Raw genomic sequence first — 18,580 nt, forward strand, 5'->3', positions numbered from 1 at the left:
GGCACGGAAAGGGCTAGAGTATAGGAAGTGCAAGATGTGGCTGCACAGGGACCAGAAACCAGACTGTGCAGGGCTATCTGGGTCCAGATAAGTTTAGAATCCATTCTTTTTTTATTAAAATTTAGGTGAAATTCAGATAATATAAACTTAACCATTTAAAAAATATATAATTCAGTGACATTAGTGTATTCACAATGTTGTCTGACAACTCCCTTGGATTGTATTCTAATTGTCATGGACTATAAAGGGGAAAGAATAACAGGTTTCTGTGGCCTATACGGCTGGTAGAGAGGCTCCATCAATAAATATGATTTGTATTATATGTACTCTAAATATTTATGAAGTGAAGGAGTGAATTTTATTATTTATATATTGTAAATTTAGGGATACAATTCATAAGTAGTTTATTTAGCAAAAACATAAGTCCATACATACTTTAAAGGTCTGTGGTCAAACTATGTATTGTAGCAAAAGAAGAATCTGATAATCTTCACTTTTTCTTATAATAATCGAGTTACCTGAATTTTTACTTAAATTATTTTTTCCTCACTAATAAATTATTTCCCCCTCCTGCAAACAAATCCCAGAGGCCAGGGAAACAACATTTAAAGGGTAGTGACAGCTACTGTGAGAGGGATTAAAAAAAAAAAATTAATAGAAAAGTTTGATGGGGTGGGGATGTCACTCAAAGAATAAAAAAAAAAAGTGTAATAACCTTTTGTACTTCAAAGATCTCCAAGCAACCAAGAATTTATAATATAATGTGTTTCAAAAATAGCCTGATATTTTATGATCTTGATTCAATTACTCTGTGTAAGTTCAATAGGTTTATATATCAAGAAAAGGAAAGGGAAGGGATTTTCATACTTTTCTGAACTTTTCCATTTGTTTTAGGGTGTCTGGGTCCAGTTCTTGGGACACATCCTTCATCCACAGCAGGGCTCCTCTGTATTCTGTGCGCGCTTGTTCCATACGATTGATTGTCATCAAGGTATCAGATACCGCCCTTTGACTGAATGTTTCTACTTCTTGCTTCAGACGAGACAGAGGAGTAAACAGGGCCAATCTAATGGCAGAGAGGTAAAAACCAGAGGGATGTACATCCCATAAACAAAACAAAATAAAAACAAAGGTTTAAAACCATAAAGCATATCTGCTGTCAAGATGAGTCTAGGGGCGCCTGGGTGGCTCAGTCATTAAGCGTCTGCGTTCGGCTCAGGTCATGATCCCAGGCTCCTGGGATCGACCCCGCACCAGGCTCTCTGCTCAGCAGGGAGCCTGTTTCTCCCTCTCCCACTCCCCCTGCTTGTGTTCCCTCTCTCGCTGTGTCTCTCTCTGTCAAATACATAAATAAAATCTTAAAAAAAAAAAAAAAAAAGATGAGTCTATAAAATAGGAAATTATTAAGATGCCTAAGGAACTTTAGAAAGCAAATAAAGATCATATAGCTAACTTTGAATTGCTAATAATGATGTGTCTATCTCTCTCCCTTTTCTTATTTTAAGAAATATATTATTTTTGCAACATTTTGGATGTTAATCCACGTATAAATAACCTGCCAAGTAAATCTGCCATTTAGAAAAGAGTTCCATGGGTAAAAGAGACCCTGTATTCACAAAACATAATCCCATAAATAGAAAGCCTTTCATGTGACAAATTGAGGTAAAACCTAAGCATAGAAAAGCAGATAAAATGCTAGAAGAACTAATGAGTGTTGAGTTCTCAGCAGCTGAGGATGAGGACAAAAAAATCAAGAATTTAAGAAACAAATCAAACCCAGCTCCTCTAAGTCTGCGTTTTTGACTTGGTGGCACTGAAGGGCCTTGTACTGAGTGTTCCTTAATGATGGGCTTTTGCACTGATGTGGTGTTTCAGAATAAAGCCACTTAATTTATACGTTGTCATTACAGGTCTGATAAGACCTGTTTTTATTTTTCTTCTGAAAATGCAAAGATTTTGGCTGTATTTAGTAAATGTAGGAGATTCTTTGCAACAGGTATCTTTATCTTAAAAATCTGTAAAAGTGATAAATGCCAAATAATTAAGAAAAAATGCTCTCTGCTTAAAAAGAAGAAAAGCTCTAGGGGTGCCTGGGTGGCTCAGTCGTTAAGCGTCTGCCTTCAGCTCAGGTCATGGTCCCAGGGTCCTGGGATCGAGCCCCGCATCGGGCTCCCTGCTTGGTGGGAAACCTGCTTCTCCATCTCCCATTCCCCCTGCTTGTGTTCCCTCTCTCGCTGTGTCTCTCTCTGTCAAATAAATAAATAAAATCTTTAAAAAAAAAAAAAAGAAGAAAAGTTCTAATGTACTCCTAGATAGTACAGTATCCAAAAAAAGAAAGAAAATAATTAAAATATACATATTTTTATATATATGTACCTGTTATATTAGACCATATAAGAAATTTAAATGTAGGCTTAAAGCCTATTTCTAGGAATTAAGCAACCTATAATGTCCATTTTTAAGTAATTCTTTTACATACAAAATAAATAAGAGTTAGGCATCAAAACAATTATATGGTGTAATATATCTCTCTTTTAACCCTATACTGGAATGATCAGTAATCTTTACAGATATTAGAAACATAGGTCAAGGGGCGTCTGCCTTCGGCTCAGGTCATGATCCCAGGGTCCTGGGATCGAGCCTCGCATCGGGCTCCCTGCTCGGCAGGAAGCCTGCTTCTCCCTCTCCCACTCCTCCTGCTTGTGTTCCCTCTCTTGCTGTGTCTCTCTCTGTCAAACAAATAAAATCTTTAAAAAAAAAAAAAAAATAGGTCAAAACTATCATGTTGACTATAGATTTAAGGACGATGTAAAACATAGTAAACCTTTGCTTGGCTGAAGAACAGAGTGCCTTGCCAGTAGCATCCATCATTTTACCAGCTTGTGTTGTATCCCGTTCTGCTTGAAACTTTAAAAAGAGCCCCAGTTCATTTTCTTCCTCTGATATAACTAGGAAAAAATTACAGTATAGTTAATTGTTTCATTTCATCATTTGTTTAAAACACACAACTAAAACTCTCACAGCAATAATTCTCTATATGTAAGAATTACTTGGGGGAAGGAGAGGCTTATTTTAAAAATGCAAATTCCTGGGGCTCTACTTCCAGAGATTCTGATTATATAGGTCTTAGGATCTGCTTCCTCCCACCTACAAGTGCTCCAGATGGTTTTGATGTAGTGAATTCATGGACCTTGCTTTTGGGAAAGGCTGATCTTTAGTGGAAAAAAAAAAAAAAAGATTCCAAAATGACAAAACCACAAATGATGCATTAGCAATTGTGCAGACATGCATTTTAGGATCATTGCCTCTTACAAAGTATTTGTATCCTATTTAAACTTAATCTTGACTCCCACCCTGGCTCAGTATCCCAGGCCCATAGACATCCACAATTTTACTGAAACCCTAAGTTGTCATGTAGTATACTGCTACTCAGAGTGTGGTCCACTGACCAGTTCCAACCCAGAACCATTTGTTACCAGCCTGTAACAAGTACCAAAACTAAGAAGCTGTTTAGAAACTTACTAATTTGACTATTTTATATCTATTGAATCTAATAATAATAAAAAAGTGTGTTTATATTTTGCATGTCTTCTTTAATTTCATTTTTCTAGAAATCAATTTTTATTGTATATTATAAAAGTGTCAGTTTACAACAGATTGAAAGTAAAACACGGAACAAAAGTGGTCTTTGACCACAGAGTTTTAGAAGTCTGACCCTCTAATCACAATAAGACTAATAAGGGGGGGAGCCCATAAAGTGTTCAAATTATAAGCTTAAAGTGACAAATGACTAACATCATGCCTAATTTCACCCCGGTTTACTGTTGGAAAAGCTGAAGTTAAAAACTGAAAGGGGAAGGGGTGCTGGCTGGCTCAGTCCGTAGAGTATGCGACTCTTGATCTTGGGGTCATGAGTTCAAGCCCCACGTTGGGCATAGAGCCTACTTAAAAAAAAAAAAGCAAACACAAAACAAACTGAAAGGGAAGTCCCTCAGGACCTCTGAGGCAGCAGAACTCAAACCCACTCACATGCTAGCTCCCCATTCCCACTGCTCCTCACTATCACTTCTTTGTCATAAGGAACCATTCACAAAATAGTTCAGTGAACTATTGTTTTTACATTAAATATTTCATTCTCAAAAATGCAAGTGAATTATTTATTTTAAATGAGAATTATTGGATAGATATCTAGGATTTCATACCATTGAGTCTTAGCTGATATTTCTCAACTATCTTCAGAAGTTCAGTGCATGTCTCTTGAATGGAGTGAAAAACCTTTGAAATATAAATTTTATTAGGACAATCTAAAGAACCACAAACAAATATAACATATCTGTTATAAGCACTTCAAAAGCACAACATTTTCTTATAAGTGTTGTCTGTTTTCCTTGACTTTGATGTACTTCAGTATTGGTTTTATCTTTGATATAGAAAATTTAGATTCCCCCATTTAGATTCCCCCCATGAGGGTTGGAAAAAATGGTGATAAATACATGGGGACTAATAAAAATTTATAACTGTGGAGTTTGTCCTCCCCTCAGCTCCAAACTATCTAAATAGCAAAAATGTAAATCCAATATAAACTGTATCAAATATTGCCAATTACAGATGAAAATAGTATAGATAATTTTAGAAAATGTTAACTCTCAATCTGGCTTTTCTACAGGATTATTTTAAGCATAACGTGAGTGAATTACCAAAAAAATTAAGTAATGTATTACAACATCAAAAATAAATTACTTTCGGATTGTTTTTGTTTGAAATTTTCCCTTCATTACTACTGTTGCTAATAGCTAACAGAAAAATAAAACATCCAGTAGACACCCATTTCAAAGTAAGCACATGAAAATTTGAGATTTGGACATATTATACACATGAGGTAACTCTTCACACACATCTAAAAATTTAGGTTTTCCCAGGGAAATGAGGTGGCATAGGTTTTAGGGTATAGCCTTCTTCCCACAAAGTCCTCTGCTGAAGAATTGTTACAAGACTTTAGTTCAAAAAGACCTTGGCACGGTAGCATCGTATTAGGCACTAACCCTTTGAGTATCAAATAAATTTCCAATACCACCTCTGAGCCTGAGTATTCCCTCTCTGAAACAGTTTTGTTATTATTCTGATATGTGATCAGACCTAAGGAAGATCATTGATAGACACTAAAATCTAAATGGAGGAGCAACCATCAACTTTTCACATAAGTTTAGGTATGTTTGAAATGAATTTGGTATATGGACTTGGCAATTTAAAAAGCTGCTTTAAAATCATATGGAAGACTAGTAAAAGATATAAAAATGATTGTTCTACTAAGATGAAATGGTTATAGTTGGTTTTTCCCCCATGGGTCTTTGAAAGATTTATATATAATTGCTTTTTATTTTTACAATGAAAGTTTTTTAACCTTAACTATTTTACAATGAAAGTTTTTTAACTGAGGGAAAAATTTGTGTTATTACAAAATTGTAATATATTTAAAGCATACAACATGATGATTTAAGTATACATAAAATGAAAATTTTTCTCATTCTTAAAAAATATACTACAAATGTGGGAAAAAGTACTTGGGTGATTTCAAATATTTGTCTAATGGACAAAAATATAAAATAGGTCACACAGATTACCTAACAATGTAAAAGACAGGAAAATTTACTTCTGTGGGAATATACGTGGAAACAGTAAACAGTTCCTTTAGCATTAAAACATTTATTACTAATAATCAAGTCCCTTCATTTATTCCACATTTGTCATTGAATCATAAGAAGAATACTTTTCAACACAAATAGTAAAAGCTTGTTAATTTGTTATCTATTTCCATATTTGTTATGGCCATGACATAAGTTTACATTTTGTAGAATAAAGATACTTAGTAGATTATGACCTGTTTAATGGGTCCTATACTTTTGAGGATTGCAACAAATGATTATATTCCAAGCATAATAGAACTCCTGCTTGGAAATATTTTTAAAAGGTATCTTCAATTAGTATACATACATGGAATTAGTAAACCTGCATTTAAAAACCCAGAAATTTTTGTATATATAGGAGACAGTTTAATTACTTAAAAATGTAAAACACTTACAGGTTTAAAGTAGTTTCATGGTAATTGCTTTTTTTATTTAAAATGAAAAACACAGCCAAAAAACACATTACAAAACACTTCAATAACTCTATCCCTTAATTGTAGAAACAAAAACTCTAACATAAAAATCCTCACTCGGGGCCATTGGCTGTCTCAGTCGGTGGAGCATGTAACTCTTGATCTCAGGATTGTGAGTGTGAGCCCCATGTTGGGTGCAGAGTTTATTTAAATAAAGAAATAAACTTAAAAAAATAATAAAAAATAAAAAACCTCACTATTTGATTTCAATTAATTTCATTGAGATATGACTTCACATAAAAGTGGTACAAAATATTACAACATGATATATAATGAGTATATGGTTTTAATTAGGAATATAATTAATTCATTAATATTTAGCTTAAAAACTAATACTTGTGCCAGAGAAATTATTCTTTCTCTAATTTATGAATACCAGTTCTGCCAATTCTCAATTTGTGAGAATTGTGACCTCCTACCTAGAAGATCTGATTGACACATGAATACAATTAAACATTCTATTATCAAATCTGCAAGTTCTTCAGTCATAGTCCCAAAGAATAACCACTTATATGCAATATAAAGAATCCTCAAATTTACCTCGAGTTTAGCATCCAGTTCAGCATCAGATGCCACCACGTGCTCATCCTCCTTTTTTCCCGTTGCTTTGATAAAGACCTGTTTAGTTTTCCAGTATTTCTTTTGCATTCTGCTAACTACTGACTGATTATCTTCTGGTCTGGGTTGTCCAAAGGAATCCATGGAGTGACTACAAGGAACAGATTAAAATTTCTTAAATTTTTTCAATAATATATATCTAGTCAGTGAGTATTTAATCCAATTGAAAAAGTGAAAAAGATACTAAATGGAATATTAATGTTAATAGCTATACATACTAATATTTGCTCTGTATGGTCTCAACTTATGCTATAACTTGCACAAGTAACAGACAGAAGAAAGATTAATGATATTTACATTAATTTCAGTTACGAGACAAAGATGATAAAACTATTATAATATTGCAATAATGACTGGAAATAATTTTATTTTATTTAACCAATCTACTTACAGACATCTATTAGTTTCTAATTTTTGCTTTGTAATAATACTGCAAATGAACTTATACACACATCTTTGCATACTACTATCATTTCCTTAAAAAAGTTTGCTATAGTTATAACTGCTGTGTCAGAATACACATTTAATAAATATTCTTAGATATGCAAAGATTCAGATACATACTCTTCTTTAAAACTCAAAGAAATACTTTGGTATCTGAAAAAAAAAACAAAAATAAAGATCTTAAGTATAGGAGAGATATGTTAGCAATAAAGATGGGGGGGTGCCTGGCTGGCTCAATCAGAAGAACACGTGACTCTTGATCCTGGGGTCATGAGTTTGAGCCCCATGTGGGGTTTAAAAAATTATAGAAAAAAAAAAAAAGATGGAAATTGTAACCTGTCGATTTGAAAATTAATATCTAAGTAATTCTTAATATGGTTAACATGGCTATATAAGGAAATGCAAATGTAAAAAGTATTCCTTAAGGAGATGTAAAAATGGAAATAATAATAAATAGTTTTAAAAGCCTAAATTATTCCAATAACCGGTGGGAGGCAGGACCACAGGGAGGTACTAAAGTATGTGATTCATTCATCATTTTCAGGGGAATCAACAGATATTGATGTATTACTGTTAGTAAAGAAAAAAGTTTCGGGGGCGCCTGGGTGGCTCAGTCGTAAGTGTCTGCCTTTGGCTCAGGTTGTGATTCCAGGGTTCTGAGATCAAGTCCCACATCGGGCTCCCTGCTCAGCGGGAGGCCTGCTTCTCCCTCTCCCACTCCCCCTGCTTGTGTTCCCTCTCTTGCGGTCTCTCTGTCAAATAAATAAAAAAAAATCTTTTAAAAAAATGAAAAAAAAAGAAAGTTTTATTTTTTTGAAGTAATTACAAATTAAATAAAAATAGAATGTCTACTTTCTAAATTACTAGGTGCAAAACAAAAAAGCAAAAAACCAGCAAAAGCAAAAGCAGGGTAGGAAAAACAAGATTAAGAACAGTTACACTATTTAGTATGATAAATGCAAACCTCCTCTCAGATATAAACAATTTCAAACCATAAAAAACAAAAAATTATATCCAACTACATACTATTTGGGGTCTACCTCAAACAAAATGATATAGAAAGATATACACAAACAAAATTAAAGCAGGAATAGCCATATTAATATCAGACCAAGTAGGTTTAAATAAAATGTATTAAATAAAACAAAGATAAAATGTAAAATCCCCAGATGGCCACTTTCTAGACATTCTCTGAATATTCTGCTTTGGATATCCTCCTGGATTCCTAGAGTTTAGATTAGTTACCAGTTAATTGCAGAACCTCTCATATGCGATGCTGGATAACGTGGCTGGACATAAATTGAGACAGAAAATAGAAAGAGAATTTAATCTTGTTACAGAGTCAAATTGGATTTGATATAATCATTATACTGTTCCAACACACAAAGAGTCTTGAGGGAAAACTTGCAGTTCATCTTTCCCACCCAATTTCTGTCTGCTTTTGGTTGCTCTTGACTGCTTCCAATTAGTTTTTCCCCCAGACTGTTATTAGCATGAGGGTCAGCCCAATTGTATGACGAACTGCTGATTTCTTCTACTAAGCTGACTGCAAGCTTAGGCCCAATCAGTTAAGAGAACAAAATTCCAGGGAGTATCAGAAGAGAGCATCTTTTCCCTGCCTCGACTTCAATGCTGACAGAGCTCAAACAGTATATTCCTTGCCTCTCTCCACTCCCTCACTATCTCCTTGGTGGAGGAGAAAACGTAACTTACTGGACTAGACTTGAGAGAAATAAACTCAGTCCTCCCTTTTCTCTCTGGAAGCTATCCTGCCTGCAGAGAACACATATTACCTGGCAAGGGGAGGATAGTGGCTGGGGGGTAAATCTGCAGAAGATGAGATTTGCAATTTGTAGCTTTTTTTTTTGACAAGGGTACCGTTGAATCTGATTGCCACTGGAGGTAGGTTGAATAGAAAGCAAAATTTTATTGGCTTGAGATATCAAGTTCAAGGCTGACAAACTATAGAAATTTAGGAAGGATATTCTAGAAGAGAGGGAGCCAAAGAGATGATCTCCAAAATCTGTATACAAAGTCCTCCCAAGACCTGTGCTAATCACTAAACTAACCATGAAGTGAGGGAAGGGACCCCAAGGGTGCTGGCAGAAAATAAGCAGCTGGAAACTGAAGTAACTGAAGTAACTAGTAAAGATTCAAGCTGCTATCACTACAGAGGAGACAGAGTCTGGAATCTGAGTTCAGCCAAGTCAACTGCCTTCTAGAATAAAAATTATTCTTCAGAAAAGCAAAACAGAATCCAGAATCTCTAAAACATCATTTAAAATGCCAAGTAACCAATCAAAAACCACTAGACATGCAAAGAACTACAAAAATGTGACCCATACTGAAGGGGAAAAAAGCAGTCAATAAAAACAAATTCCAAAGATTTCCTGGATATTACAACAATCACACAAGTACTTTAAAGCAGCTATTATAAATATGTACAAAGACTAAAAGTAGGATATGTGCATAATAAACAGAAAAAAGTCAGAGTCTCTAGTTGCAAAGTTCAATGACTACAGTTAAAAACTAATTGGATAGACTTAAGAACAAATCAAAGATGGAAGATAAGTGAAGTTGAAGATGAATCAAAAATTACATAATCTAAAAAACAACGAGAAAAAAAAAAAAGACCAAGAAGGAGGGGAGAGATAGAATGGAGAATGGGGGGAAAAAAAAAAAAAGAAAAAAGAAAAAAGGAATAAAACATCCCAGATTTTGTAAATGACTTTAACTTATAGATCAATAAATACAAGGAAAACCACAAATAGGCATATCATAAATAAACTGCTTAAATCCAAAGATAAAGAGAAAATTTATCTTAAAAGCAGAGCAAAATGGCAATATTATATACAGGGCAACAAAAATACAAATGACAGGCAGTTTTTCAACAGAAACAACAAAAGCCAGACTACAACAGAGGAATATATTTAAGGTATTGAATGAAAGAAAACAAACTATCAACCCATAATCTGTATCTATCAAAACTATTCTTTAAAAATGAAAGCAAAAAAAAAAAAAAAGCAAAATACATTTTAAGATAAAGAACTGAGAGAATTCATGGCTGGGGGACTTACAGAAATGCTACCAAATTTTTCAGGCTGAAGAAAAATTACAACAGTAATTTGGATCCACAGGAAATAATGAAGATAACTGGGGGTGGCTGGGTGGCTCAGTCGTTAAGCGTCTGTCTTTGCCTCAGGTCATGATCCCAGGGTCCTGGGATTGAGCCCTGCATCGGGCTCCCTGCTCAGCAGGAAGCCTGCTTCTCCGTCTCCCACTCACCCCTGCCCCGCTTGTGTTCCCTCTCTCCCTGTGTCTCTCTGTCAAATAAATGAATAAATTCTTTAAAAAAAAAATGAAGATAACTGGAATTGGTAAATTTCTGGGTAAATATGAGTTTTTTTCTTTAATTTCTTTAAAAGTCTGGGTGCCTGAGTGTCTCAGTTGGTTAAGCAGCTGCCTTCGGCTCAGGTCATGATCTCAGAGTCCTGGGATCAAGCCCCGCCTCAGGCTCCCTGCTCAACAGGGAGTCTGCTTTTCACTCTGCCCTTCCCAACCCCCTCATGTTCGCTCTCTCTCTGCAAAATAAATAATCTTTTTTTTTTTTAAAGATTTTATTTATTTATTTGAGAGAGCGAGAATGAGAGAGAGAGAGAGAGAGAGAGAGCACAAGAGGGGGAAGGTCAGAGGGAGAAGCCGACTCCCTGCTGAGCAGGGAGCCTGACGTGGGACTCGATCCAGGGACTCCAGGATCATGACCTGAGCTGAAGGCAGTCACTTAACCAACTGAGCCACCCAGGCACCCCAAAATAAATAATCTTTTAAAAAAATTTCTTTCAAAGTTATAGTTCAACATATGCAGACAAAAATAAAATAAGAGCTCATCTGTCAACATTCTGCCATTTAAAAAATTGGGGGGGGGGGCTGGATGGCTCAGTCGTTAAGCGTCTGCCTTCGGCTCAGGTCATGGTCCGAGGGTCCTAGGATCGAGCCCTACATCGGGCTCCCTGCTCCACGGGAAGCCTGCTTCTTCCTCTCCCACTCCCCCTGCTTGTGTTCCTTCTCTCACTGTGTCTCTCTCTGTCAAATAAATAAAATCTTTAAAAAAAATTTTTTTAACTTTTTTTTAAAGATTTATTCATCTTAGAGGGAAAGAGCGGAAGGGGCAGAGGGAGAGGGAGAGAGAACTACAAGCAGACCCCACGCTGAATGCATGATGGGGGGGTCTCGATCCCAGGACCCCAAGATCATGACCTGAGCTGAAACCGAGTCAGACACTTAACCGACTGCACCACCCAGGTACCCCAATATTCTGCCATTTTTATATCATTTATACTTTCACCTACTCCCTACCACTTCATTCTATCATCATCATCAATACATGGTTCTTTTTGGTAATATTTACATACATTGAAGTGTACAATTTCTAGCTGTGTACTTCTGACAAATGGATATTATGGTATAGAACATTTCCAAGGCCCCAGAAAGTACCCTTGTATCCTTTCTCAGCCAATGCTTAGCCTATAAGAAATAGTAACTGTTGTGATTTTTTTCACCTTAGTTTTTCTTTCTCTAGTGTTTTTTATTATTATTATTATTATTGCTGAATAGTAATCCATTGTGTGAATGTAACACCAGGTTTTCATCTTTTACTACTGTAAATAAAGCTGCTATGAACGTGGCTATACAAGTCTTCTTGTGGACAAATGTTTTTTTCTTTTGGATAAAGACATAGAAAAGGATTCTGTCAAATAATTGGCATATACTTAACTTTATAAGAAATTGCCTTTTTACATTCCCATTAGCAATGTATGAAAGTCCCAATTGTTCCACATCCTCACTCACATGTAATGTTAGCAGTCTTACTAGTTTTATCTGTTCTAGTCATTGAGTAGAGGTATTTCCTTATGGTTTTAATGTGAATTTTACTGATGACTGATGATGATGAGCACTTTTTCATGTGTTAATTGGCCATTTGTATACACTCCATTGTTAAGTATTTGTATTTGCCCATTTTTAAATTGAGTTATCTTTTTTACTATTAAGTTGTACAGCTCTGGGATTTAGATAGGAGTGGCAATGAACCTACAGAGGTATTTGTGGAGGACTGGAATCTTAACAATACTGAGTCTTTCAATGCAAAAATGATAATATGCATCTCCATTTATTTAGGTCTTCTTTAATTTCGCTCAGTAGTGCTCTGGAGTTTTTAATATAGAGGCATTGCACATCTTTTGTTTAATCCTAAGTATTTTGTGTTTATTGATGTATATTCTACTGTGTATTTTACTACACCAAATTCCACACTTTTCTCAATGTTCTCATTACTTGAAATGTTTGAGTCTCTGAGGGGACCCAATAAATGGCATCCCTTTTCTCTGCATTAGGTCTAAACAAGTTAATAAATAAATAATATAAGGTGTAGTAGCTGAAGGCCAAAATCCCATTTTTTGTTACTAACAGTGGCAAAGTTTGTGGATATAGCTTAGTGTGAGATCTAAATGGTCCTCCTCACTGAGCATCAGGACTAAATAAATTTGTCAACCAGTCAGAGGTAACTGGATTAGGGCAGGTTTTCCCATATGGGAAGAGGAAGAAGGATGGCTAACCATTATTTCTTATTTCTATACTTTCCTTCTTTGCTCTTGAAAAGGTCCCTTCTTTAATAGTTCTTCTAGTGAATCCTGTGGGTAAAAAATGCTTGATCTTGATACCTATGAAACTCTGTTTTGCCTTCATTCATGTTTCCTTTTTTTTCAAGATAGATTTATTTGACAGAGAGAGCACACGGGGGGAGGGGCAGACGGAGAGGGAGAGAATCCTCAGGCTGACTACCTCCTGAGCTCAGAGCCTGAGGTGGGGCTTGATCCAGGGACCCTGGAATCATGACCCACATGAAAACCAAGTGTCAGGTGCTCAACCGACTTGAGCCACCCAGGCACTGCCATTCATGTTTCTTGTATATAAACTACCAATTTCTTGTATTTTTCCTTTTTTTTTTTTTTTTTAGTTATCATTATTGGTCCATGCAAGACTCATATTTTTGTTTGTTCATTTACTTGTATATTGATCTTTTTTTAACTTCTTCCTCATTTCCATCTCTCCTCACAATCATTCTAATGTGCTTGAATGTGTACTTTTTAATTTGAATGTATTCTTGTAAAATGGGTTATGTACACATCCTAATATATAAAAATGATACGGTGTTGTAGATTTTATTTCTGAGTTTTTGGGTGTTTTTCACTCAGCCCTTTGTTTTCAGGTTCTATATATGTTGCTATGTATGCATCTGTTCTGTTGTTTGATTACACATCATTCTTTAGTGTTTAATTCTTTGAAAATAGAATCCCCATGTCTTAGGGCATCTATTGTAGTCAATGAGAAGTCTGGGGACAAACTATCTCTCCTTTCTGAGGAAGCTTTATGATCCTTTGAATCTTTTAGAGTGTTCTATTTAACCTTGATGCCCTCAGGCTCTCTAAGATGTGTTTTGGTAGAGTATTGTCATTCTGAAGATTCATGTCTTCCCTCAGTTCTAGAAAATTTTAAGCTATTATCCCTTCAAATATTTCCTTTAAGCCATAATTTCTTCTTTTTATCTGTTTCTTCTATTGGGTGTTATTCTTTATAGGTTTTAATGGCTCATTTTTATCTCTGTTTTTCTGTGCTATCTTTTCAGTAAATTCCTCAGTACAATCTTCCAATTTATGAATTCTCTTTTCAGTTTTGTCTAGAGTTCATCCCAGCTATTGAGATTTGTTTTTTAGGGGCGCCTGGGTGGCTCAGTTGGTTAAGCGACTGCCTTCGGCTCAGGTCATGATCCTGGAGTCCCGGGATCGAGTCCCGCATTGGGCTCCCTGCTCGGCAGGGAGTCTGCTTCTCCCTCTGACCCTCCTCCCTCTCATGCTCTCTGTCTCTCATTCTCTCTCTCTCAAATAAATAAATAAAATCTTAAAAAAAAAAAAAAAGATTTGTTTTTTAATATCCAGTGACTCTTTCTTTCTTTCTTTCTTTTGTAATTTCCAAGATTTCTAATTGGTTCTTCTTCATAGTCTCCTAACTTCTTGTCCTTTTTTTTTTTTGAACTTCTTGTCCTTTTTAACAGTTACCATTCTATAATTTTTCTCTTTGGCACCCTAAATATATATAATTATTATACTTTTCTATAAAATCATTTTTTTTAAGATTTTATTTATTTATTTGACAGAGAGAGACACAATGAGAGAGGCAATACAAGCAGGGGGAGCGGGAGAGGGAGAAGCAGGCTTCCTGCTGAGCAGAGAGCCCGATGTAGGACTCGATCCCAGGACCCTGGGATCATGACCTGAGCTGAAGGCAGTTGCTCAACCAACTGAGCCACCCAGGCGCGCTCTATAAAGTCATTTTTATCTGGAATGAATTCATGTTCCAAAGGTTGATTTTGTTGGTTGAATTTTATAGGCTCATTGTGAGTACAGAATCTTTAATTCTAAAGGAAGCAAAACAGACTGATGGTAATATGCAGACTGATGGAAGCACTAAAATCTTCCTGAGAAAAATAATCTGTAAAGACTTTTGACTAAATATAACATAATTGCTTGATGCAATTAAGAAAATACATTAGACAAGTTTGCTGTTTAATATTAATGTAGTACTCCTGATTACTCTGGCTCCCAATCTATAACTTTTCTTACAAACACAATCAGCATGTCCTCAAAGAATCAGAGTTTGTTAATGATTTCAACTAATGATATGAAACAGTCCAAAATGTCAACAAATTTTTTCTCTGCAGTGGGATAAAGGGTGATAATTTTCTGTAGTTTCCAAATTTACTAAAAGTAACATGTATAACTAGCTTTTGCATAACTATTATTATTTTGAAAAATGTTTACTTGATTATTAAGCCCATTTATATCTTTTTGGTTTTGTCTTTTTCATATTTCATTTATTATTATTATGCAGCACCAGCAAGCCCTTATCCAAAGGTGAGAGTCATTCGTTCATTCATTGTTAAAGTACACATTAAGTAGTTATACTTTTATATGTCAATTTTACTTATGAATTAGTAAATGTATAAAAGAAGTCTGAGAAGTTAAAAGTTATTACAAGAACCATGTATTAATATCACATGTACATTATTTACAAGGGAGCTCCTATTCCCCTCTTGCCAATAATCTCACACCTATTAATAACAGAAATAAGATTAGAATTCAGGTGTGCTAGGTCCACAAGTGAAATATTGAAGAAAAACAGAGATCTTAACAGCATGAGACAAGGAAATGTCATTCCAAAAATAGGCTGAAGAAGGAAAAGGTAGATTGGTGATAAGATTGTAGAGGTCTCTATATTTTATTTAATAGGTAATGTGGAGCCAATAAAGGTTTTTGAGCAACAGAAAGATTAAACAGACAGCTCATAACAATCTTTCCACATTCCAGACATAATCTAATAAGAATGAGGACCAAGGATTTGAAGGAAGAAGGCCCTGGCTGGCTCAGTCAGTAGGGCGTGTGACCCTTGATCTCAGGGTCGTGAGTTCAAGACCCATATTGGGTGTAGAGATTACTTAAATTTGTTTAATTAAAAAATAAAAAATAATAGTAAAACTAAAGGGGTGCCTGGCTGGCTCAGTCAGTGGAGCATGTGACTCTTGATCTCGGAGTCATGAGTTTGAGCCCCACATTGGATGTGGAGATTACTTAAAAAATACATTAAGGAAAAGGAAGTGAACTACAGAAGAAATTATATTTTTGAAAGAATGGCTGAAAACTATATTTCAAATCCTTTTAATTAAAGTATCAAACACTAAATTTTTACATTAAAAAGATATTAAAGCTAATCTCCTATGAAATTTAAGAATATTTCCAACTTCACTGCATACTTCAGGCGAGCACCTCTTCCAGTCCTCTGCTATGCCCAACCTTCCCAAGTGCGCAGCCTTTCATATTCTGAGGATCAAATGGGATAACATATGCAAAATTGCTTTGAAAAATATAAAGTTGTGGGGTGTCTGGCTGGCTCATTCGGTAGAGCATGCAACTCTTGATCTCAGGGTTGTGAGTTGAAGCCCCACATTAGGCTTACTTAAAAAAAGAATAAAGCTGAATGCAAGTATAAGACATTCTTTTAATTATTACATATGGCCTATAAATGTATGTGATCTTAGCCAAAAGGCTGAGAAGTGATTACATATAGCCTATAAATAAACAAAACGATATAGGATGTAAATTTTTAAAACCTGAAACTCTTATTTAACTGACATAATTTTAAAACTCAACACTGAGAAATAACCTGGAAGTGGTTATTCAGATATTAAAAAACAAGGTGTTCTGTTAAAAATGCAGATTGACCTCATGCATATATCTGCTTTCCCTTCCCTAACCCACTAAAATAACAGTAAAAGTATAAAACAGAAATGTAAGCAATTAACTCATAAGTATAGGGAGAGTAAGTATAAAGACAAGAGCAGATGAGAGACTTCAGTACATATTTGGAGAGAAACTTGTCTGCTAAGCAACTAACAGAGGAATACTAATAAGCAATGAGTTAATTACCTTGCAGAATATCTGAAAGACTTACCATTTGGAAGTGGAAGAAGGATTCATTGAAGTCTGTATACAGCTGGCTGGACCCTGAGGCCCCTTTCTAATCTGTGTCACTCAATGGGAGTTGAAGAAATTGAACCCAGAGAGTTCTGGACTTGGGCAAGAAAACACAGCAGAAGACTTGGCCTAAAAACAAAATGATAAAGTGAAAGTCCACATACTAAACTGTTGAATGTCAAGCGCTTTTCCCATTCTTTGCTCACCAGTAGCAAAGCATTCTCTCTCTCTCTCTCTCTCACACACACACACACCTTTCCATTCCTCAGAAAAGACTGTAACATTCTTTTTTCTGGAAAGAATTAAAAGCTCCAGAGAAAAGGAATATATCATTTGGACATTATAGAAGGATGACTCTTTGCCTATTCACTGTAGAACAAAATTCGCTCACTCATACATACAAAACTTCTGATTAGTTTTGTTATAGTCTTCCTCTTAAATATAAATGGAAACCCAAAGATCAACAGATATGAGGAAAGTCTCCATCAAGAAAGACCTCTGACCTAAACCAACAAATAGAAAAAAGAAAATAGCTGAGGGAAATTAAGACAATATAGAAAGGAAACAAAACAAAACACAACCCTCTAACTAATACTCTCAAAGAGGAATAATAAAAGAATAAGAAAGGGGTCTCTGGGTGGCATGGTCGGTTGAGCATCTGACTCTTGGTTTTGGCTCAGGTCATAACCTCAGGGTTGTGAGATTGAGCCCCATGTCAGGCTCTGAGCTCAGCATGGAGTCTGCTTGAGATTCTCTCTCCCTCTGCCCCTCCCCCTGCTCACACACACACTCTCTCTCTCAAATAAATTAATCTTTAAAAAAAGAATAAGAAAGAACCCTTGAGGAAAAGATAGGATAGCTGAAATTTTTTAAACATTTAATAAAAATGTTGAAAAATAACTGAAGGACCTAAATTTCCATCCAAAAAGAGATTTTTACTCCAAAAATGCATCATTGTGAACTTTCAGGAAACTGGGTGTAAAAAGATCCTAGAAGCTTTAAGAGAAAAAGTAGATTATGTACAAAGTATTGGGAGTCAGGAAAAGAAATTTCTCAAAAGTAGCAATGCAATATAGAAGACCAAAATCCAACCCAGAAGATCAAAGATGGAAAGGCTCAGGATGACAGCTGCATAGAACAAGTAGCTCAGGGGCACCTGGCTGGCTCAGCTAGGAGCATATTTAACTCTTGATCTTGGGGTTGTGAGTTTGAGCACCACGTTGGGTGTAGATATTAGTTAAAAATAAAATCTTTAGGGGCGCCTGGGTGGCTCAGTCATTAAGCATCTGCCTTTGGCTCAGGTGATGATCCCAGGATCCTGGGATCGAGGCCCACATCAGGCTCCCGGCTCGGTGGGAGGCCTGCTGCTCCCTCTCCCACTTCACCTGTTTGTGTTCCCTCTCTCGATGTCTCTCTCTCTGTTAAATAAATAAATAAAACCTTTAAAAAAATAAATAAAATCTTAAAAAAACAGAAAAAAAGGAACAAGCAGCCCAAATTTAAGCAGGAAGATGGACTCTGGAAAAGAGACCTTTAGGTGGGCTTCTGGGTGGCTCAGTTGGTTAAATGTCTGCCTTCTGTAAAATGTCTTATTTATTCACTTGAGAGAGAGAGCACAGAGGGAGAGGGAGAAGCAGACCCCCACTGAGCAGGGAGCCCAATGTAGGGCTTGATCCCAGGACCCTGGGATCATGACCCAAGCAGAAGGCAGCTGCTTAGCTGACTGAGCCACCCAGGAGCCCCATTATCTTTAAATTAGAGAACTCATAAGTGAAAA

General features: G+C 35.8%; 1 protein-coding gene across 7 annotated transcripts in view; it reads right to left on the reverse strand.

Annotated features, from left to right (window-relative positions):
- The window catches only part of ICA1L (islet cell autoantigen 1 like), a 73,834-nt gene that overhangs the window by 37,692 nt on the left and 17,562 nt on the right, over positions 1-18,580 (reverse strand). For all 7 annotated transcript variants that reach the window (XM_064586944.1, XM_064586946.1, XM_064586943.1 and 4 more), the window contains exons 2-6: positions 16,781-16,932; positions 6,698-6,866; positions 4,203-4,275; positions 2,825-2,948; positions 868-1,066 (exon numbers count right to left, since the gene is read on the reverse strand). In XM_064586944.1, coding sequence (XP_064443014.1) covers positions 868-1,066; positions 2,825-2,948; positions 4,203-4,275; positions 6,698-6,866; positions 16,781-16,806 — 591 coding nt within the window. In that variant the 5' untranslated portion in view covers positions 16,807-16,932. The remainder of the gene's footprint in view (positions 1-867; positions 1,067-2,824; positions 2,949-4,202; positions 4,276-6,697; positions 6,867-16,780; positions 16,933-18,580) is intronic.

This window comes from Mirounga angustirostris, unplaced genomic scaffold (genome assembly GCF_029215605.1).
Source record: "Mirounga angustirostris isolate CCGP_5_RB_7025 unplaced genomic scaffold, mMirAng1.0.hap1 SCAF_3, whole genome shotgun sequence".
NCBI classification, from domain to species: domain Eukaryota; kingdom Metazoa; phylum Chordata; class Mammalia; order Carnivora; family Phocidae; genus Mirounga; species Mirounga angustirostris.